Source organism: Hemiscyllium ocellatum, chromosome 19 (assembly GCF_020745735.1).
Source record: "Hemiscyllium ocellatum isolate sHemOce1 chromosome 19, sHemOce1.pat.X.cur, whole genome shotgun sequence".
NCBI classification, from domain to species: domain Eukaryota; kingdom Metazoa; phylum Chordata; class Chondrichthyes; order Orectolobiformes; family Hemiscylliidae; genus Hemiscyllium; species Hemiscyllium ocellatum.
In genome coordinates, this window is record NC_083419.1 from 15,136,635 (window position 1) to 15,160,594 (window position 23,960).

Here is a 23,960-nt window from a genome sequence, read left to right on the forward strand (position 1 = left end):
GAGGTTCTGCTTGTGTCATCCAGTTGTTTAAAAAGGAGGACAGAGATAGATCAGGAGGTTACAGGCCAGTTAGCTTAGCCTCAGTGGTAGAACAGTTATTAGAAAGAATTCTAAAACATAGAGTATATCTGTACTTGGAGAGATAGGGATTAATCAAGGATGGTCATTAAAGTAAGGACACATTCAACAAATTTGATAAAATTTTGTGTAGGTAACCAGGAATGTTGATAGTGATGAAGTATTTGATGTGGTCTATATTGCCTTTAGCAAGGTTCTAAGAAGGTCCCCCACTGTTTATGAAACCAAGATCCTATTCAAGCAGCTTGTTGGATTTAAAATTGACTGAGAGGCAGGAGACAAAGAAGTTTCTGTGACTGGAAGTCTGTTTCCAGTGGGATTCTGCACGGCTTAGTGTTCAGGCTCCTGCTGTCTGTGGCGTGTGTTAATGATTTGAGCTTAACCTTAGAGAAATGATCAAGATATTCATGGACACCACTAAAATTGGTAGAGTGGTAAATGATGAGGAGGGTAGCCATTACCTGCAGGAGGATATCAATGAACTGCTCAGGTGGACAGGGCTGTGGCAAAATGGGATTTAACCTGGAAATGTGTGAGGCAATACACTTGAAGAGGAATAACCAGGCAGGGATTACACTGTGAATGTTAGGACCCTGGAAACTATTAAAAATCAGAGGGACGTTGTTGTGCATATCCACCAACAGCTGGTAAATAAGGTAGTTAAGAAGGCATGTGAAATGCTTGCCTTTATTACCCAAGTCATAAAATACAACACCAAAGAGGCTATGTTGGAACTGTATGGAACACTGATTATAAAGGTAAAGTTGCCATAACCCTGCTCTCTCATTGGAGAGAGGCAACTGGTAGCAATTTAATCTGAGGGTTACCACAGCTGGAAATGTTGATTAGGCGACATCTAAAGTGTTGCATGCTGTTCTGGTTACCACTTTGTGGGAAAGATGTGATTGTATTAGAGGAGATTTACCAAGGTGTTGCCTGGTCTGGGGGATCTGAGATATGAGAAAATGCTTGATAGGCAGTGGTTCTTTACTTTGGATCTGTGATGATTAAGAGAGGATCTGACAGAGACATATAGGTTTAGGTGGGGACCTGATAGAGTGGATAGGAAGACACATTTTCCCTTAATAGAAAGGTCAAAAAGGTTAAGGTGAAAAGCAGTAGGTTGAGAGGAAATTCACCCAAGTGGTGGTGGGAGTCTGAAACTCACAGTCTGAAAGGACAGTTAAATTGAAAGCTCTCATAACATTTAAAATGTGTCTAGATATTCACTTATGTTGCAAAGCTTCCAGAGCTCTGTGCCAAAAGCTGGACAATGTGAATAGTGTTGACCATCTTTGTTGACTGAAATGAACAGAATGAATCAAGTGGCCTCCTTCAGTGCTGTAAAATCTTTGACAGTCTATGAGCCATAGCAAGGTTGTAAATGTTTTAGTTAACCACCAAAATTTGTTCTTTTTTACTGTTCTCTAGATACCTCACCAGGTTTGTTCAATAATTCAAAATAGCTTGTATATTAAGAACAAATTTGTTATTGAAATAAGTGGCAAAAAGGGTTATTAGCTAAGCTACTATGTGGACTTAAAACATTCCGTCTTAATCGCCCATACATTCGTACATGAACAAGACAAAACAACGTAGTTTTACAGAGATATTGTGGATTTTAAAAGTAAGCAAAAAAAATCAGACTTGTCAGTTAAGGGTTTGAATTCAGAGATAGAATGGATTGACTTCTCTCAGATTCTTTGATTTCCTGTGAATGAAATGTGATTGTTCACAGTGACAGAATGACAGAAGATCATCAGACCAAATTTCAGATTTAGCAGGGAAGCAGGAGCTCTAATATTTGAAACATTGCTAGGTTTTTCAAATTAATTCATGAAAGAGCTCTTTAGCTCATTTTGCTTTCGGGATTATTCTTTAATAGTCTCAAAAAGAGAGAGACATAGCATTGCTTTCTTCACAAGTCTCATGACTGCCACATCTAGGGGTGTACTGAAATAGCAACTTCAATTCAGGGGGCTAACTAAATTAGAAATTGCTGAAAAAAAACTCAGCAGATCTGGCAGCATCTGTGGAGAGAAAACAGAGTTAGCATTTTTGGGTCCAGTGACTGTTCTGCAGCACAAATCCAAGTGTTTTTCCAAGTCTGTTCATGCAACAATACTTTATAAATCCATTTCTTACCTCTTCTTACAGGCTTGGTTGGACGTTCTTTCCTCAAAGTTAGTTGACATTTGTAAATGATAGGTGAAGCACTTTTTCTTTGACTATTCAACTTTTTATTTCTAAAAAATTATACAATTAACCTCTCTTCAACTCAATAATGTCCTAATAGTTCCATATTCCAGTTTCTCATTGTCTAAGAATATGTATGTGTGTATTTCATAAGAAACAAGAGAGTTCACAAAATGAGCGTTGGTCTTAAAGGAAAGATGTGAATGTATTGAGAGAGTACAGAAGTGATTCACATGGAATAATAAACTTCCATTATGAGGATAAATTGAAGGAATTAGTACTGTTCTCCCTGCAGGGAAGGTGGTTAAGAGGAGATCTGATTGAGGCTTTCAAAATCATGACTGGGATGATCAGAGTAACTGGGGAGAAACTGTTCCCACTCATAAAAGGAACAAAAGCAAGAGGGCAGGGATTTAAAGTGATCTTCAAAAGAAACAGGGGTGCAGTTGGGAAAAATGTTTTCCTTCACTGAAAACTCAAGGCATTTTCTGGAAATGAGGTGGAGGCAGGTTCAATTGAGGCATTCACGAGGGCATTAAATGATTATTTGGATAGAAATAAGGGTATGGGGATAAAGCAGAAGATTGACACGAGATAATGATGATCATTTAATGAGCCAATGCTGACCTGATACCGCTTTCTGCACTGTAACACTTGTATGATTCTGTGGTTAACAAATTTCAAGAGAATCTGATTAACTTTAACCCCTTCAAAAACACATCTTTATATAGTGTGTTCAATGTAGTAAAATGTTTTAAGATGCTTCACAAGAACATTAACAAAGAAAAATTAACCCTGGAGATATTGAGACAGCCTCCCAAGGATTCGTCAAAACAGTACGGTTTAATATTAGCCTTGAAGGGCAATATCTAGATCCAAGAGATAATTCTTCAATAAATAATGGCATATTTTGAAATTTGCATTGATGTGAGGAAGTTGCTTTCTGAACGATACAAAACAGCAACTTTAATACAAACAGAAAGAGCTGGAAATACTCAACAGATCTGGCAGCCACCATGGAGAGAGAGAGACAGACAGACAGAGTTAACATTCAGAAAAATGAACTTTCATCAGAACTGGAAAAAGTGACAGCAAATACTCGGAAGGCGTGCCCATCCAAATGCGAAGGTCTAGACTTTTAAGATATTTTTATTTCTATATTTTTATTTGTACCCCTGACTCATGTCTGATTTCATAATGTTATGAAATATCCATGTAAATAGAACCAGTCAGAGGACAATTAAAATATTTGGTTCTTTGTTCTAAGAAAAACACTTAAACAAATTTTTTCCATCCTGGGCTCAGTGGGCTGACTAGACTATTACAAACAGAAGAGTTACAAGATTCCTGTTTTGCTTCTTTCACAAATATATAGACTTCATTTGAAACCGCTTGGAAATTGATGTTCAAATGATTTCATTCAGCAATAGCCTTCCTTAACTTGTACCACAAGCCAGTAGTAAGACTAGATGAAGAGCTTTGAAGTCATAGTTTCACAGAGTCATACAGCACAGAAACAGACCTTTGGTCTAGCTTGTGTATACCGACCAGGTATCCTAAACTGAACTATTCCCATTTGCCTGTGTTTGCCCTATAAACCTTTGCTGTTCACGTACCTCCCAAATGTCTTTTAAATGTTGTAGTTGTACTCCCCTCTACCACTTTCTCTGGCAGCTCATTCTATACATGCACCACCCTCTAGGTGAAAAGATTGCCCCTCAGGAACCTTTTAAAACTTTCCCTTCTTAGTCTAAACCTATGCCCTCTAGTTTTGGACTCCTCTACACCCCAGAAAAGATATTGGCTATTCAACTTATCTATGTCCCTGATGATTTTATAATCCTGTATAAGGTCACCCCTCAACCTCCTATGCTCCAGGGGGAAACGTCCCAGCCTATGCAACCTTTCTTTATAACTCAAGCCCTCCAGTCTCACTAATATCCTTGTAAATCTTTTCTGCACATTTTCCAGTTTAATAACATGCTTCCTGTAGCGACTAAAATTGTACACAGTACTCCAAAAATGGTCTCACCAATGTCTTGTACAGCAGCAACGTGACATACCAACTCCTTTACCCAATGCTGTAACCAATGAAGACCAAGGCACCAAATGCCTTCTTTCCATCCTGTCTCCCTTTGATGCCACTTTCACAGACCTGTGCACCTGCAATTCCAAGTCACTCTCTTTAACAACACTCCCAGCGCCGTATCATTAACTGTGTAAGTCCTGCCCTGATTTGTCTTACCAATATGCAACAATTTGCATTTATCTAAATTAAACTCACCTGCCATGCCTTGGCCCACTGACCGAGCTGATCAAGATCCCATTGTACTCTTAGATAATTTTCTTCACTACCATGCCAGCAATTTTGGTGTCATCTGCAAATTTACTAATCATGTCTACTATATTCTCATCCAAATCATTTATGTAAATCAGAAACAATAGTGGACTTAGCACTGATCCTTGTGACACAATGCTGGTCACAGTTGAAGCAATAATCCCCTATCACCATTCTCTGCCTCCTACAGTTAAGCTAGTTTTTTTTTATCCAGTTGACTAGCTCTCCCTGGATCCCATGTGATCTAACCTTATTAACCAGTTTACCATGCAGAGACTTGCTGAAGGCCTTGCTAAAGTCCATGTAGATAACATCTACACTCTGCTTTTACCTCTCTTCTTGGTCATTTCTTCAAAAAACTAAATCAATTTTGTGAGACACAATGTCCCATACATAAAGCCATGCTAACTATCCCTAATCAGTCCTTGACTTACCAAATTTGCTGATGACACCACTATTGTGGGTCAGATCTCAGAGCACAGAAAATGGATGGAGTGCTTACTGGCATTGCGTAAAGACATCAATCTCTCCACCAATGTCAGCAAAATGAAGGAGCTGGTCATCAACTTAAGGAAGCAGAGAGGAGGACATGCACCTGTCTGAATCAATGATGCTGAGGTACAGCTGATGGAGAGCATCAAGTTCTTAGGAGTAAATATCACCAACAATCTGGTCTACACAGTTCGAAGCTTTGGTTAAAATAGCACAGCAATGCTCAGAAGGCTCAGGAAATTCGGCATGTCCATGATTCTTACCAATATTTTTAGATGCACCATAGAAAATATCGCAGCTTGGTATGGCAACTGCCCTGTCCTAGAGTGCAAGAAATACTGGACAGTCGTAAGGAAGGATGTTGTGAAACTTGAAAGGGTTCAGAAAAGATTTGCGAAGATGTTGCCAGGGTTGGAGGGCTTGAGCTATAGGGAGAGGCTGAATAGACTGGGGCTGTTTCCCTTGGAATGTTGGAGGCTAAGAAGTGACTTTGTAGAGGTTTATAAAATCAATAGGGTAATTAGCCAGAGTCTTTTCCCAGGATAACGAAGTCCAAAACTAGAAGGCATAGGTCTAAGATGAGAGGGGAAAGGTTTAAAAACAACTTAAGGGCCAACTTTTTCAGGCAGCAGATGGTGCGTGTATGGAATGTTCTGCCAGAAGGCATGATGGAGGCTGGTACAATTAAAACATTTAAAGGCATCTGGATGGGTATATGAATTGAGTGTTGAGAGGGATATGGGCCAAATGCTAGCAAATGGGATTACATTAATTTAGGATGTCTGGTTGACATGAATGAGTTGGATCGAAGGGTCTGTTTCTGTGCTGAACATCTCTATGACTCCATATTAAGAAGACTGTCGTATTGAAGCTTTGAGCTTTTCTCTTTAGTTTTCTATTTCTGTAACTCAGATTTGTCTTTAGGTGCATTGTACCTAAATAGCGTTGTGCGTGCTGACATTGTACGCTTTTCACTATACTCTTGTACTCCGCATTTGAGTACACATGACAATAAAGCCTAAATCTAAACCTAACATCAAAAGTCGCCCTTATCCTGTCATTCCACACTTAGATGGCTTTGTCATATTTTCCCCAAAAATCTGTAAAACCAGTTCATATTCTAATTAATTGTGGAATCCTTATTTTATGCTGATTTGAAAATAATCACAATTTCATGCCAGCGAAGCAAGATCTCCTGAAGTGGTCCAGCAATTGCTAAGTGGAGATGGATGAGATATAGCTTAATGGTACTGTCAAATTATGATAATATCGATAAACAATAGCTCCTATTTTCTTTTGAGCATTAGTAACAAGAAGCCAAAGCTGGCCAATCAGCACAATGTGCTTGCGTTGGCCCCTTGAAAGAATCTTCCAGTTGGCCAACTCCTCTGACTTTTCTCCACAACATTTTTTCTTCTCAAATTTGTATTTATTCCCTGGGGAAAACCGTTGCTGAGTACTTGTTTCAGATTCTGGATCAGTGGTGCTGGAAGAGCACAGCAGTTTAGGCAGCATCCAACGAGCAGCGAAATCGACGTTTCGGGCCAAAGCCCTTCATCAGGAATAAAGGCAGTGAGCTGGATGCTTCCAGCTCACTGCCTTTATTCCTGATGAAGGGCTTTTGCCCAAAACCTCGATTTCGCTGCTCATTGGATGCTGCCTGAACTGCTGTGCTCTTTCAGCACCACTGATCCAGAATCTGATTTCCAGCATCTGCAGTCATTGTTTTTACCTACTTGTTTCAGATACCATGTCACTGACCATCACTGTGTAAAAAAGATTCCCCTCATCTTTTGGTCTTTCCCACACTTCTTGAAAATTGAATCACCAGTCTCGGAATCAGAGTCGGGGTTCAATGACAGAGTTTATTGTACAAGGAAATACCGCAGCTCCGGGGAGAGAAAGACACCAACAGCACAGTGCCCTCATTCTTGATGAAGGGCTTTTGCCCAAAACATCGATTTTCCTGCTCCTCGGATGCTGCCTGACCTGCACTATTCTAATCTTGACCAACAACACAGTGGTCAGCTGCAATTCTTCACTCCATCCAGAGCACATGTCAAGAAACTTTTATACATCTTGTGATACAATAAGTCAGTGATGAGATTATTGTCTTTGTAACATGATTTGTTTATGGCAATCATTGTAGAACTATTGACAGTCATTGTCAGTTACAGTGGAGCCTTTGGTAATTTTAGTGCGGTTGTTGTTAGTCTCAGCGCAGACATTGACAGTTTCAGTGTCTGCGCAGAAGTCAATTGCTGTCACAATGGATGCTAATTGCTCTTCCCGAGAAGGACGAGTATTGCAGCTTGGCTATTAGCACCGCGTATTGAGTCCGTATCAAGCTGTTAGCATTTCTATCAAAGGTATTGGCTGGACCCAGATACTTGGGCGGACGGTCTTCATTAATCATGTGTATTCTCTCCCCTACCCACCTAAAGCTAATTAACTAGTTTGTGAGTGCATTGTGTTGACATTCTGGTGGCTCCAGGCAGTGTCTGTATTTGCTCTGTGGTCTCTCTCCATATTGTGGTCTGGAGGCCATCTTATGTGTCAAGTGCCAACTGATGGCTCAGCAGCCATCTTATGTGTCGGTCTGCCTAGCGTCACCCTGCCCCGTGCCATTTCCCACTTCACTCCCCCCTTTGTGGTCAAGGAGGCGACTTCAGAGATCTCCCACAGACCACCCAATTTACATGTAGAGGTAGGTCATCTCTAGGAGCTCCTCCTCCCGAGGGGTATCATGGAGTGTCAATTTAGCTGGGGGCTCTTCCATGGTGACACTTGCAGCTGGTACAGTTCTCAACAGTAGTGCCTTACAGCAGAGCTTTAAGCACCCACGGCCACACAACATGCCAGTATGAGTGCAATGAGGAGAACTATCCCGTGTGCCAAATAGGGTCCCCAAGATCTACCTATCAACCAATTTAGCTAGCTGTCTGTGATTGTGGCTCCCTGTCGAAAAATATCTCGCTGGTCTTGGATATTCCTGATGGCTTCTGTAATGTTATAAGAACCGTCAATAACATGGGTGATACAATGGTCAACAATAATTGTACAAACTCCCCCTTGCTGTGCTAATTGATAATCCATCATGTAATGTGCCTACTATGTGTAAAGTCTGAGTTCAGCCAGCTCTGTATTAATTACTTCCAGAGCTTTTGAGGTACTATTGCGTAAGATAATCAGGCCACATACAAGATCATTTCAGTTTTTAGCACTGACAACTCCTGCTGCGTACACCCCGCCCCCCCCCCCCCCCCCACCCCCACAACACCACCACCAAAGATAGAGATCCCAGGAATCCATGTCCCAATGATGATCCCAAAGTAGTGGGGACCTGCCAGTCAGCATAGAGCTCCTGGAGTGGGTCACTATCCTTCTCCGAACATGTCCACCTCTGGGGCATGGTATAGTAAGGGGAGCAATTGTCCCTACTGCGAACAGGTTGGGAAGTCTAGATGTCTGTTGCATAAGTCCCATTAGATAAAAAAACAAATCCCTTCGCCACTCAGTAACATACATTGTTCTGTCCTTCCACCTGTCTGTTCACCCACATTGCCCCTTATCCCCTGGTCACCCCCCCCCCACCGAGCTAGTGAGTATCGAATGGGTACATCCATGTGGCAGAGCTAACTTGGGTGCCATTGCACTGACCACATATGATTTGTCTGCCTGCGGTCACACTCAGGCACGCCTGCTCACTGCAGGTGCAGGTAAACTGACCCCTGGTGACTGTCCAGTGCTGATAATTGCACTGAGTCTGGACACGAGTCGTTTTTGGGAACCAGGGCATCAACCCATCCCCATCCCTGTCCTTTGAAACAGAATGGATAATTACCAGGTTTTAAATGGGTCTTCCCTTCCCTAGGCTGGGAGGCCCGGTTCCATGGGCCAGTGGTCCTGTTCAGCTGCACACATCTACCCCGAGTCCCTGCTTGTATTTCCCTATCTGCCTTTTACATGGCACTCCCGAAGTGTCCAACATATACAGGTCATGAGGGGCCCACACCAGGGTGGCCACAAATGGTGATTCCATTGATCACACCAGTGTGTAGCAAATAGTTCATTTCCCATGCAAGCTTTGTTGGATTTCATGGAAGAGGTTATCCTCAAATCCTGCAATGCTCCCGACAGTTGTGCACTCAAACACAGTGAAATACATACAGATATATACATTTTGCAGTCAAAATAAAGATATCAGTCAAAACCTTTGCTTGTGTCAGGCAGTGGTGCTTCTGTGTGGTTTGCTCTGTTGGGTTTTCAGTACTCCCCTCGGCATGACCGTCTTGTTCACCATTCCAGTCTGCACCTGGGGAATGGTCAATGATATTAGTTTGGCCACAAGAGTCTTTAAATGGTTCAATGCTTCCATGTGCCTTTTCCTTTCATGTCTATGCAGGCACAGGTGTCCCCAGTTTTTACCACATTGTATGGTCCATTCCATTTTGGGGCAAAGCCTGGTTTGTCAGGCAATGCTGGCACCAGGACTCAGCTTCCTGCTGCTGGGACCTCAGGGAAGATATCGAGTTCCCTGCCTTGTCCTTTTTGTCAATTACAGATTTCTGCAGCCCTTTCAATTGGGCGCTCAATTCTATCACATATCGCTGAATTTTGTCTTTTAGTGAGACCCACATCGGTGCCACCAGTGATTACTGTCTCTGGCAATTTAATTGCCCGCCCGGTCACTAATTCATATGGTGTCAGCCCGGTTGCCTGATTTATGGTGGCTCTTAATTTCATTAGTATGGCTGGCAGCACTTCAGCCCATGTTCTGCCTAAGGTTTGTACAGCCTTAGCTAAAATATTTTTGAGCATTCCATTCATTCTTTCTACCATCCCTGAGTTCTAGGAGTGATAGGGAATGTTAATTTTTTGTCTAATGTCGAGGAATTTGCAGACAGTCTTCATGACCTTGCCTGTAAAATGTGTCCCTTGATTGGAGTTGATCTGGAGGGATATTCCCCACTGAGGGACAATCTCCTCCGCTAATATTCTGGCTACAGTGGTCGGAGTGCAGCTTTTGGTCAGGAATGTTTCTACCCACTGGGTGAATGGGTCTATGAAGGTAGTAGTGGCCCTGTAAAATCTAATTGAAGGTGTTCCCAGGGTCCCCTAGGTCTGGGCCGGTGTCCCACACCAACGTCTATGGGTCTCCCTGGGTTATGTTGCGCACAAACCATGCATCTGTGGCAGTACTTGGCCACTTCTTTTCCCATTCCCTTCCACCACCACTCTCTCCCTAGGCTTGCTGTTATGGCCTCTCTACCTGTATGGGAGAACGCACGGTGCAGTTCGAGCAAGGTGTTCTGTATACATGCTGGTGCGACCACCTTGTCTGCTCACTTCCAGACACCATCCTCCCCCTTGAATGCCCCCTGCAGTTTCCATTGTACTCTCTCTTCCTGCGGGGTGTCCTCCTGTAGCTGCTGAATTTGGATAGCATCTTTCCTTAATTCAATAGTGGCTATTACAGTCGCATTAATGGCTCCTTGCTCTAGGGCTTTCTGAGCTGCTCAGACTGCTATCTAGTTTCCTTTGAATTTTAGCCAGTTTAAGCTGTCTTTTTTCTGGCACCTTTTGATGGCCTTTTAGTTTTATTACTGCAGCCTCTTTTGGCTGTTCACTGGTGCCTGAATTCTTAATTGGTGTCTGATAGGGGTTCCCCTGCAGTGGTGAACACTCTTCTGCCCCATGCCACCATCTAATCATGGACGACACTGAAGGCATATTGACTGTCCATACATATATATTCACGGTTTTTCCTTCTGCTAGTTCCACTGCTTTGGTGAGTGCTACCCGTTCTGCTACCTGTGTGGACTGACTTCCATCAATCCTCCCAGACATAACTGTTTCTAACTTATCATTTACCACAGCTCATCCTGTTCAGGGCAACCCTGCGACATATTTTCATGACCCGTCCCTGAAGAGGGTCTCCTCGGCTGTGTCTAGGGGGATATCTTTTACTCGATCCCTATCCTCATCCCCATCTATATCTCTACAGTTGTGCGGTTACCCCGCCTCTAGAGTTCCCTTAGCTGGGTTTCCTCCTGTATCCCTAACTATTACCACAGACCAACATGGGGGTAAAAGAACTGCCTTCCACTTTTCCCTTCTCATTTTGGAGATGGGCCTCAGTTTCCTTGTGTTTAACATCTCTACTAAGGTGTGTTTAGTGTGGAGGATTCCCTGTCATTAATATGGGTTCACTAACCCTAACGGCCCAAGCAACACAGTCTAAAGCTGCTATGCACCTGGGCAACCTGGTGACCAAATGGCTCTTCTGTAGTTGAGTAGTATCCTACAGGCTTTCTCCTGCTACCATAGCCCTGGGTGACCACTGCAGAGTAAAACCCTCTCTCATTATTACAGTGGATGCGAAAATCCTTGTTGGGATATGGCAGCCCTAGCTCGGGGACTGATGTGAGTCGAGTGTTAAGCTGACTGTATGCCTCATCCTGTTCTGGCCCCCAGAGTACAGGTTCCACGGTGGGCTTGCCTCCTTTAGTTAATCTCTGGATCGGTTCAGCCCAATTTTGCGAACTTGGATACAAAGCTCCAACTGTAGTTGAATAGCCCCATGACCTTTCTGACTCCTCTGACAGTGGCAGCTCATGGTAGCTGTTGGATTGCTTTCTTGTGGTCATTGGGCATTTCTTTTGAGTCCCTGGGATATAAGGTGCCCCAGGTATAAGACTTGTGTTTTGCCAATCTGTGCTTTTGTGGGGCTGACTTTTAACCCTGCAGTTGCCAATTCATGCAATACGAGACATAAAGATTCCTGGTGTCCTGGCCCAGACTCTGAGGCAATTAGGATATCATTTACACATTGGAGGGCAGTGCTACCCTGTGGTAAATCTACTTTCTTCAGAATGTCGCTCATCACTTTGTGAAAAATAGTGGGGCTGTTGTGGAACCCTTGTGGCAGGTGAGTCCATGTGTACTGCCTGCCCCTTACTGTAAAAACAAATTTGTTCTGGGACTCATAAAGTAATGGCATAGAACAGAAACCGTTGGCTATGCCTAAAACAGTAAAAGATATCTTGTGCTCAGGAGCCAAGCTATTTAAAATGGCGGAGCAGTCAGCCAAAATGGAGTGCCATTTGGGGATGACCTTATTTAGTCCTGTGTAATAAATGGTGAGCCTATAGCTCCCATTGGGCTTTATTACTGGCCACATTGGGGACTTAGTTGTACTTGTGGTTTCTTTCAGAATTCCCTGTCTCACTAGTCCTTAAACTATTTCCACAACTGCTTGTTCTGCTTCGGGGTTTTATTTGATATTGCCAATGGGGCTTATGCGCTGGCCTGGGAACCCTTATCAGGTCTATGTTAACTAGATTTGTATCTAACTTTGTTTCTGCCCAGTCTCTGGGGACGGAGGCGCAGATGACTCCGAATCCCCCCTATTTGAAGTTCCAGTCCTTTCTGGTGACTGTAGTCATTTTAATAGTTTCAAGGTAACTTGTAAGTTTCCCATTCTCAGTCTTCCAACCATCCTGTCTGGGCCAAGTCAATTTCCCTTTTGCACAATTGATTAGAACATTATATTCTTTCATGAGATCATTGCCCATTATGGTGCCGTCGTTATTTTGGCATAGATAGAATTTCATGGGGATATATTATATATATATTGTTTATTTCTATGAGGGTAGTTTTGCTTAGGTAAGCTGGTGTTTATCCCGTCCTACCCCAGTTAAGTGAATCATTTTATTTGTGTGGAATTAGGGTAAGTTTGTGACAGATACAGCCGTTCCTGTATCTACTAGCATCTCACATTTCCTCCCTCCTATTACCGTGGGAGTGTAAATTCTCCCCTCACGCTTGCCCCCACGAATAGGGGCAGCTGGTTCTCAGCTCTGATGACCTTGGGGCTCCCGTGGTTCTGCGGTGTTCCGGGTGGTGTTTGGGGGTGCCCTATGCTTTTCCCATGTGTCCTAAACCTTTGCAGTGGCTGCAGTATTTTACATTGTTACCTGGTCTATCCCCTGCACGTGGTCCAGCAACGTGTCCCTGCCGACCACAGTTGTGGCAGGATGGTTTTATTCTATTCTCGCCTCCATTCCAGTCAGCTGCCTTGTCAGGTCTTGTCTTTATTACAGGAGCCTCTGCATCCTGCACCCCACTAGCCCACTCAACTAGGTCACCATAATCCGGGGACATTATTACTCCCAATTTCAGGATGGCTTGGTGGGCCCATCTTTAAAAGCTTGGATGAATGCCCGGTCCCCCCGATCTGGGTTTGCTTGCCCTGACCATTCCTGTTAGACCCTAAATAATCATTCCCCATTCCCAGAGGCTCCTTCCCCTTTAAGTTGCTTAGTGGTCATTATCTTGCTCCTGTTTGTGGGAGCATTTCCTAGCACCCTCTGGATTTCTTCTTTAAAGTTGGTAAAGGGGGCCTGCTGGGCATCTATCTCAGATGTAACGGTGATGGCATTTGTCCACCGTCCTCCTCTAAAGTCTCGGGCTGCTGTGGCATCGGGACTGCCGGCTACCTGCCTCCACTTGTCCGCTGGGCAAGCTGCACGTACTAACTGGTGTATGTCCCTCAGGTATAGTTGGTACCCTACCCATACACTATCCAGCTCTTCCCAGAACCGGGTGTTTGCACTCCGGGGCTGTAATTTGTCCAGGGAGGCCATAATCTGCTGCCTCTCCCCTGGAGTGAATGCTTTATAAATTTGCTTTCGGATGTGATTCTGTCCCTCCTCTGGTAACGGGCGCTAAGTTATACTCTTGCATGGTTCGTCCAACAGAGGGAGCAATTGGTCCCTGCTGGACGGTTTCATAAGAGGGGAGACAGTCAATTTCTCTCTCACCTTGTATTCTTTCTATTGTGAATTCTAGATCCTTTATCCTGCTCTCCAGCTCTTTAACTTGTTCCTGGTCCTTTCTGCACCTACTCGTGGAGGCACTCACTTGTTCAATTAGGCTGGCTAATTGGTATACTAACATTGCCCCTACCGTTTTAGTTTTATTCCATTTCTGCTTATCTATCCACTTGCTCTGTTGTGCTAATGTCTGGGATGGATCCCAACCAGTTTTCTTCATTTGCTTTGTCAGCCCTTGCCTGTCTGCCTTGTATTTCTCAATAAGGGAACCTGCAGTATCTCCCTTAAAACTTTGATCTTCCATTTAGCAGATTGTGTACCCCCGGATACCACCAACAGTAAGGTGTTCCTAACCAGTGGGGACTTCTCTACCCCCTGGCCAATAATACTGTCCCAGCACCATCCGTACGGCTTTGGCAGCCTCCGAGCAAGGTGTGCTCTCTACCGGTGGGACTTCTCTACCCTCCCTGCCCACTCTACTGACCCTACACCTTCCGATAGGCACAGAGATTTACTTCTAGCCCAGTGTGCTCTCTACCAGTGGGACTCTTTAGCCTTCTGGCCACCGCCATTATTCAAGCTCTGTTGTTCTACTAGGGACTGACAGGGTGTCACGGTTACTCACAGTGTGCACGCTCCCCACTTTGGTAACATGCACTCCACTGAGGTTTGGCTGTTGGTCAGAGTGATCAGCTTCTCTTGCTCACCACATTGGAAATTACAAACAGCACCCAACTTTTAACTTAAACTCAAACTGGACTCTGCATTGTTTGCCCCTACAGAGTCCAATGTCACCTGACTTTGCCACTTGTGCTTCACAGCTCCGAGTGCCCTCAGTGCCTTAATTCCCACTTCAAATCCCAACCTTCACATGGGGGAGGCTACCTCTCTTAATTGGTTCTTACCCCGGCCCCCCAATCATGGCCTTTGACCAGGGCACCAGTAATAAGAATCCTGCTCACAGCGCCAATTGTTGTAGGGAAAATCACCAGCCTCAGAGTCAGAGTCGGGGTTCAATGACAGAGTTTATTGTACAAGGAAATACTGGAGCACCAACAGCACAGTGGTCAGCTGCAATTCTTCTCTCCACCTGGAGCACATGTCAAGATACTTTTTTATATCTTGTGACACAACAGGTCAGTGATGAGATTATTGTCTTTGTAACATGATTTATTTATGGCAATGATTGCAGAATTGTTGATAATTTCGATGCAGTCATTGTCAGTTTCAGTGCATCCTTTGTCAATTTCAGTGCAGTTGTTAGTTTGTATTGAGTCCGTATCAAACTACTAGCATTTCTGTCACAGGTGTTGGCTGGACCCAGGCACTTCGGTGAGCTGCATATGTTACTCATATGTATTCTCTCCTCCACCCACCTTAAACTAATCAACTAGATTGTGAGTGCACTGTGTTGGCATTCTGGTGGCCCCAGGCAGTGTCTGTATTTGTTTTGCTGTCTCTCTCCATATTGTGGTCTGGCAGCCATCTTATGTGTCAAGTGGCCAACTGATAGCTTAGCAGCCATCTTATGTGTCAGTGTGCCTAGTGTCACCCTGTTCCGTGCCGTCTCCCACTTCAATAGAAAAAGTTCGGAACTTATTATTGCTGACAGAGGAGTCTAAAACTAGTAGGCATAGGTGTAAGGAGAGAGGGGAGAGATACAAAAGGTTCCAGAGAGGGAATCTTTTCACACAGAGCGTGATGAGGGACAGGCTGCCAGAGGTAGTGGTGGAAGCAAGTACAATTTCATCATTTAAGAAATATTTAGACTGGTACATGGATGGAATAGGTATGGAGGGATATGGACCAAATGCAGGCAAATGGGAATTGTGAAAACCGGGTGGCTTGGACAAGTTGGGCCAAAGGGCTTATTTCTATGCTGATACAAAAGAACTGTTGGCAACTAGTAAATGGTGTTATTTCTACTGAAGACAGGGATGGGAGGTTGGGGGGAGCAGAGAAAGGAGTGAGAGGATATATGGAGATGCTGCCCAGAATGAGAGGATTGATAGTTTAAGAGGCACAGGAATAGGTGAGTCTGCTCAGGAGAAAGAAAAATTGACAATAGGAATCATAAGTAGATGAGAGCAACCCACGAGATGACAGAGCTAAGGGTGTGGAGGTGGGCACAGGACTTGAAAGAAGATGTTCCAGTTCTAAAATGTTTGAATTCAATATTGAGTTCAGGAGGCTGCAGGCAACCCCAAGTAGAAAATTAAGCAATGTTCTTCCAACTTGCTCTGAGCTTCACTGGAGCACTGCTGCACACACAAGACAGAGATGTTGGTCAGGGAACATAGCAGTTTGTTAAAGTGACAGGCAACTAGCAGCTCATTCATTTTTGCAAACAGAATGTAAGCATTCCACAAAATAGTCACGTAGTCTGCATTTCATCTCTCCAGTATAGAGGAGACCATATTGTGAGCAGCAAACGTGGACTCCATTTCCCCGAGGTGTTTGTGGCTGAAATGAAAGGCACATTGCCAAAACACTTTGTCCAGCACTAATCAGAATAACTTGTAAGATTACCTAATTTTAAATGATGACAATTTTTTTTCTACAGGAGGGAAGGGAGGCAATAATCATTCAAAATTTAGAAATCTTGTAATTTGTCCCAATGAGTGAAAAAGCTTTTGCAACTAATTTCTTATTTTCAGCATTTTCCAGGAAAGGGTTACAGTGACAGTGAAACCAAGCCTAAGCCTATCAGAATGCTTAATGGCTGATGAAGATTGAAAGAAAGTTGCAAATATTTGTGACTTACATACCACGAAGAGTTATAAAAATGATCATGCAGAGAATGTGTTCCATTGGCTGTATTTATTATGTTGATCTAACTCTCTTCCCATAATCTGTTCCATCTGCAGAATCAAAGCTTGGGAAAGGAAATGGCTTCCTACTGGAACAATATGAAACATGCTTTTCAGTTTTACTGCTTTCTGAGATCACACTGTGAGTTTTCCAATACCACCATTCTGGCTATTGAAACCTTCCAAGCATGTTTTTATTTAAAAGTTTGTCAGGGTATCTGTCCCATACCAGTTCAGAAGAAAACCGAGAGTGAGGAAAGGTAATTTGATCCATCAATTCTACTCTTCCCATGTGATTTCAAGCTGATCATTGCCCCCCCTCACTCACTCCCTCCCCCCTCCCCAGAGGGACTGTTCCAAGTTGCCGGATGTGGAAAAACTGGTGTTACAGCCAGCATCCATAGGGAGTGCTGGTCGGTTTAATGTACAACAGCTCCCTGGTTCTGACTCTGGGCTTATGTAGTGAGATGGGGTGTGGTGAAAAACACAAAAGACAGATGCTTCAGAGGCAGAGGAAGCTCTGATTTTATTAAAACAAGCATAATTGACGAGAAACTGAATATTTTGATAAAAACAATGATATTCATTAACTGTCTGACAGCTACTAACACCCCAATTCCCCAGTGGAGGGTTCTCTACGCGGGAGTCCTCCCCCTTTCTCTCGGGGATCTGGGGTGGAGGGTGCTGCACGCAGCGGTCCCCTGCAACCGCAGATTGCGGTGGTTCACGGACTCTCAGCCCAACCGCTTGTTCTGTGGTGCTAGGGAGCCCGTGGACCATGTGTATATTGGGTGTGGGCGTTTGCACTTCCTTTTTGATTTTCTTGAAAACCTTCTCCTCTGTTTCTGATTACACTTCAGTCCCACGCTCCTGATCTTCAGGCACTCGGTGAGGAGGAGAGAGGGTAGGTCTGAGGACCTCGTCGTGGGTCTGCTCCTGGGCCTGGCCAAACTCGCCCAGGCAGCAGGCCATGGAGGGAGTCATTAGGGCTGACTGCCTGCCCTTCTTCTGGAGTTATATTAAAGCCCAGTGTCTCTGGATAGGGGCACGCGGTGTCCACCAACACCTTTGAGCTATTCAGGGAGAGGTGGGTGCTGTAGGGAGTGGAATGTATTATTTCTGCCTCCAACTCTATTTTGATTAAATCCCTGCCCTCCCTTTCACTGTTTGATCACGCAGCATTGCCCTTTGATGTGAAGGGCACTGCCTGTCACTGGCCACTCGGGTGTTTCCTTTCTTCCTGGTGGTGGAAACTGAATAAAAATTTGTACACCTTGTGTCTTTCACTGTGTTTCACACCTGTACGCACACAACATGGGTGCTGGGGAATAAATAAGCACTATTGCAGTTAGGCGGTGGTGTGGGGAAAAAGAAGAAAAAACAATGACCATGGAAAAAAACTAACACCCCAGTTAACCCTTGCAGTGGGTTTTGAATTGCAGAAAGCTATTAATTTTTGGGTGACAGGGGAAAAGTGAGAGAGTAAACATGAATCCCAGGGCAAAAGTGAGGACTGCAGATGCTGAAAATCAGAGCCTAGATTAGAGTGGTGCTGAAAAAGCACAACAGGTCAGGCAGCATCCAAGAAGCAGGAAAATCGAGGTTTCAGGCAAAAGCCTTTCATCAGGACTCCAGAGGATGCTGCGAATCCCAGGGTCCTATCCTGTTTCCCTTCTCTGGGGAGTGGCCTGCACCATCAGCCCTGAAGCCTACCCTTTCTACCCTATCTCACTGAGCTGGGATAATGGGTCTCAATGACCTTATGCTCGTCCCTGAAGTGGCTTCTGTTGGCATGGACAGTGATGGATGTCGCTGGCGCTGCCCCCATTCGGTCTCTCGGCTCACCAGTCACTTCTCATCAGTATATGGAGGCTCATGGATGAGAACATTGCTTGCTCACCTTCTTTTCCTGAGACTGCGACTGGCTGTGGCTGATCCTCTTGATGCTCTCCGCACCTTTTGCTGAAACAGACACCAGAGATCAGGGATCCCCAGTTATACAGGCTGCCAGTTTCCCTTATCTCCTGACAAATCTGGATTTGATTGCTGAGATGTTGTTCCTCGTCTTGGGGCTGAATGAGCTTCCTGAGTATTAGATGAGACGTTGTTCGATTAAAGTAAGTGGGTTTCTGATAGTTTTAAATGTTTATTATTTCTGTTTGAGAGGTGACGTTCAGGTGTTGCTAATAGTGTGAAGGCCTTCCCATTCAAGGCAAACAGGTTTGCATATTGTACAATCATCATAGAATTCCTACAGTGTGGAAACAGGCCATTCAGTCCAACAAGTCCACACCAACCCTCCGAAGAGTATCCCTCCCAGACCCATTCCCCTACCTTGTTACTCTACATTTCCCCTGACTAACGTATCTAACCTACACATCCCCGGACACTATGGGCAATTTATTATGGCCAATCCCCCTAACCTGCACATCTTTGGACTGTGGGAAGAAACTGAAGCACCCAGAGGAAACTCACGCAGACACGGGGAGAATATGCAAACTCCGCACAGTCGCCCGAGGCTGGAATCAAACCTGGGCCATGTTCAGTATCTCTGCATCTGAGAAAATGATTAAAATCTGAACGGTTTTGTAGTATTGTAGGCTCCAGAATGTCTCAGTTGTTTGCTGTGCAGGTGGTGTTCATTATCTTTTAGCTGAGGCATTTGTGAGTCTTCCTTTCACTTTACAAGCTAAACCCCTGTTTCAGACAGCTGCCTCTGGCCTTGCATATTGCCTAGTCTGTCACAGCCAGAGAGCTCAGTGACTCTTAGTTCAAATGTAAATTCCACAAACTCATGTCCCAAGTTCAGAGAGTTTTAGTCCAGGGTATCTGATGGGAATTTTTGCCCGACCTTGCACTGGAATTCAAGTGTAGAGGGTGTCACTTCTACCATGGCCTTTGGTGAGTTTTCTCACACATTCACGCACTTTATATGCAAAAAAGTTAGAGTGTAAGCTAAAATGTGAATGACGTATGGCCGGAAAGCAGAATCTCTTGCTCCCACCTGGACCTTCAGCAGACAGTTCTGGTGTTGGATTTAAAGGTCACCCCTTCAATCACTGCAAACCAGGACCATCCCTGGTGAGTGCAGTCAATACTGTATACCCTCTTACTACCTCTCCGCCCCCTCACCCAATCTGGAGATGTCTCAAAGTTAGCAGTAACTCATCCTGCCATTTGCTGGTGCCTCATTGCAGGGTTTGCTAAATGAGATGTAGGCCAGACGAGATGTCCATTTGCCCCGTGTTAGGTGAATGATGTCCTCCTTGCAGACGGAGAGGTAGTTTGGGGTTGTTACTGGACAAAGTTTACACAGGAAGTCAGTGCTGGTGCTTACCACAGAAGGGTCTGCACCTTATATCGAACATAGAACAATACAGCACAGAACAGACCCTTCGGCCCACGATGTTGTGCCGAACATTTGTCCTAGCTTAAGCACCTATCCATGTACTTATCCAATTGCCGCTTAAAGATCACCAATGATTCTGACTCTGCCACTCCCACAGGCAGCGCATTCCATGCCCCCTCCACTCTCTGGGTAAAGAACCTACCCCTGACATCCCCCCATACCTTCCACCCTTCACCTTAAATTTATGTCTGTACACTCTGTTGTACCCGGGGAAAAAATCTCTGACTGTCTACTCTATCTATTCCCCTGATCATCTTATAAACCTCTATCAAGTCACCCTTCATCCTTCGCCATTCCAATGAGAAAAGGCACAGCACTTTCAACCTATCCTCGTAAGACCTATTCTCCATTCCAGGCAACATCTTGGTAAATCTCCTCTGCACCCCCTCCAAAGCTTCCACATCTTTCCTAAAGTGAGGCGACCAGAACTGCACACAGTGCTCCAAATGTAGTCTTACCAAGGTCCTGTACAGCTGCAACATCACCTCATGACTCTTGAATTCAATCCCTCTGCTAATGAAAGCTAATACACCATAGGCCTTCTTACAAGCTCTATCCACCTGAGTGGCAACTTTCAAAGAGCTATGAACATAGACCCCAAGATCCCTCTCTTCCACCTTAATAAGAATCCTACTGTTAACCCTATATTCCGCATTCTTATTTGTCCTTCCAAAATGGACAACTTCACACTTGACAGGGCTGAACTCCATCTGCCACTCCTCAGCCCAGCTCTGCATCAATTCTAAGTCCCTTTGCAGCTGACAACAGCCCTCCTCACTATCCACAACTCCACTAATCTTCATATCCTCTGCAAATTTACTGACCCACCCTTCGACTCCCTCTTCCAAGTCATTAATAAAAATTACAAACAGCAGAAGACCCAGAACTGATCCCTGCGGAACTCCACTTGTAACTGGGCTCCAGGCTGAATATTTACCATCTACCACCACTCTCTGACTTCAACCAGTTAGTCAGTTCTCTATCCAACTGGCCAAATTACCCACTATCCCAGACATCCTGACTTTCCACATAAGCCAACATGGGGAACCTTATCAAATGCCTTACTGAAGTCCATGTACACTACATCCACAGATAGATTGATAGATTCTTGTTGTCTCGAGGAATTAAGGGCTAAGGGGCTACGGGGAGAATGCTGGTAAGTGGATTTGAAATGCCCATCAGCCATGATTGAATGGCGGAGTGGACTCGATGGGCTGAATGGCCTTACTTCCACTCCTATGTCTTATAGTCTTATGATCCACTGCACTACCCTCATCCACATGCTTGGTCACCTCCTCAAAGACTTCAATAAGACCTGTAAAGCAAGACCTACCCCTCACAAATCTGTGCTGGCTATCCCTAATCAAGCAGTGTCTTTCCAGATACTCATAAATCCTATCCCTCAGTACCCTTTCCATTACTTTGCCTACCACCGAAGTAAGACTAACTGGCCTGTAATTCCCGGGGTTATCCCTATTCCCTTTTTTGAACAGGGGCACAACATTCGCCACTCACCAGTCCCCTGGTACCACCCCCGTTGACAGTGAAGATGAAAAGATCATTGCCAACGGCTCTGCAATTTCCTCTCTTGCTTCCCACATAATCCTAGGATATATCCTGCCAGGCCCGGAGGACTTGTCTATCCTCAAGTTTTTCAAAATGCCCAACACATCTTCCTTCCTAACAAGTATCTCCTCTAGCTTACCAGTCCATTTCATACTCTCCTCTTCAACAATACAGTCCCTCTCATTTGTAAATACTGAAGAAAAGTACTCATTCAAGACCTCTCCTATCTCTTCCAACTCAATACACAGTCCCCCACTACTGTCCTTGATCGGACCTACCCTCCTTCTCATCATTCTCATGTTTCTCGCATGCGCATAAAAGGCCTTGGGGTTATCCTTGATCCTACCCGCCAAAGATATTTCATGCCCTCTCTTAGCTCTCCTAACCCCTTTCTTCAGCTCCCTCCTGGCTATCCTGTATCCGTCCAATGCTCTGTCTGAACCTTGTTTCCTCAACCTTATGTAAGCCTCCTTCTTCCTCCTTACAGGACATTCCACCTCACTCGTCAACCAAGGTTCCCTCACACGACCATTTCTTTCCTGCCTGACAGGTACATACATATCAAGGACACGTCGTATCTGTTCCTTGAAAAAGTTCCACATTTCAACAACATCCTTCCTGACAGCCTATGCTCCCAACTTCTGCTCCTCAGATCCTGTCTTGCAGCATCGTATTTACCCTTCCCCCAATTGTAAAACCTACCCTGTTGCACGCACCTATCTCTCTCTATAACCAAGGTGAAAGTCACAGAATTATGGTCACCATCACCAAAATGCTCACCCACTAACAAGCCCATCACTTGTCCCGGTTCGTTACCAAGTACCAAATCCAATATGGCCTCCCCTCTGGTTGGACAATCTACATACTGAGTTAGAAAAGCTTCCTGGACACACTGCACAAACACAGCCCCGTCCAGTCTACTTGATCTAAAGAGCTTCCAATCAATATTTGAGAAGTTGAAATTACCCATGAATACTACCCTGTGGCTTCTGCACCTTTCCAAAATCTGTTTCCCAATTTGTTTCTCCACATCTGTGCTGCTATTGGGGGGCCTATAGTAAACACCCAACAAAGTGACTGCTCCTTTCCTATTTCTGACTTCAGCCCATACACCTCCAAAGGCAGATCCCCCTCGAACTGCCTTTCTGCAGCCATTATACCATTTCTAATTAGCAATATCATACCTCCTCCTTTTTTACCACCCTCCCTAATCTTACTGAAACATCTATAACCAGGAACCTCCAACAACCATTCCTTTCCTTCTTCTATCTACATTTCTGTGATGGCCACAACATCGTAGTCCCAAGTAGTCCACGCCTTAAGTTCACCCACCTTATTTCTGATACTCCTTGCGTAGAAGTATACACACTTGAACCCATCTCTGTGTCTGCAAGTATTCCCTGTCAGGATGGGAAGAGGATGAATGATCAGCTGTCCTCCACACCACCATCTCACTCATACAGCCGCCACTCAGTCTAACCCAGCTACTGCATTGGCATGCTGACCTCACCAGTGTATAAATTACATGCACATTGCTCAATGTTTAACACTCTCTGAAGCAGTGTGCTTCTCAGTCACTTCCTGGGGAGGGTCTGATGACTATTCATGTTCATCAACTGCTCATGCCTCCTTTCCCTCTCAACTTTTCCTCCTCTTATTGCAGGACCTGCTCAACCACAACAACAACAAATGGCTATACACTATTGGAGAGGTATTGGATCTCTGCAAGAGATCAAGACTGGTTCTGCAACCAGAGCAGAGGCGGAGAGATTGACCGGCAGACCAAGCCAGTCAGGAGAATTGCAGTCTGCACTTCTCAGATCTGCCGATTGTCTCACACATTCTTCCCCCTTAACATGTTGTACATTCTCCACAATTCATTTCTGTCTTCTTCCACAGGTACAAGCAATCAACTGCAGACAGCAAACCTGAGGCTGGCACAGACTCTACTCTTCTGTGGATGGTGACTTTGAACCCTCAGAGGCTGCACTGGCACAGTGCTTACTTGGCAGCAGCACAGAGTTTGCGATCTCAGTGGGTACTGTAGTTAGGTTCAAGTCAGGAGCACTCTCTGGTGAAAGTATCACTGACACGTGTCTGCAGTTGATAGAGGAAGAAATGCCTGAGGTCTTTCACACTCTTAGGATTACCCAAGACCAGTCACCTGCTCAGCCTCAAGCGGAGGATATGCCCAGAAGGTGCCTGTAGAGACACACCAGGCACGTAGATAGAGG

The 23,960-nt window shown here is 44.6% G+C and overlaps 1 protein-coding gene across 1 annotated transcript in view; it reads right to left on the reverse strand.

The window, feature by feature from the left end:
• LOC132825038 (keratocan-like) overlaps positions 1-9,744 on the reverse strand; it is a 73,953-nt gene extending 64,209 nt beyond the window's left edge. Inside the window, exon 1 of the mRNA XM_060840043.1 lies at positions 9,533-9,744. Within this exon, the coding sequence (XP_060696026.1) occupies positions 9,533-9,744 (212 nt within the window). The remainder of the gene's footprint in view (positions 1-9,532) is intronic.
• Positions 9,745-23,960: the final 14,216 nt, after the last annotated feature.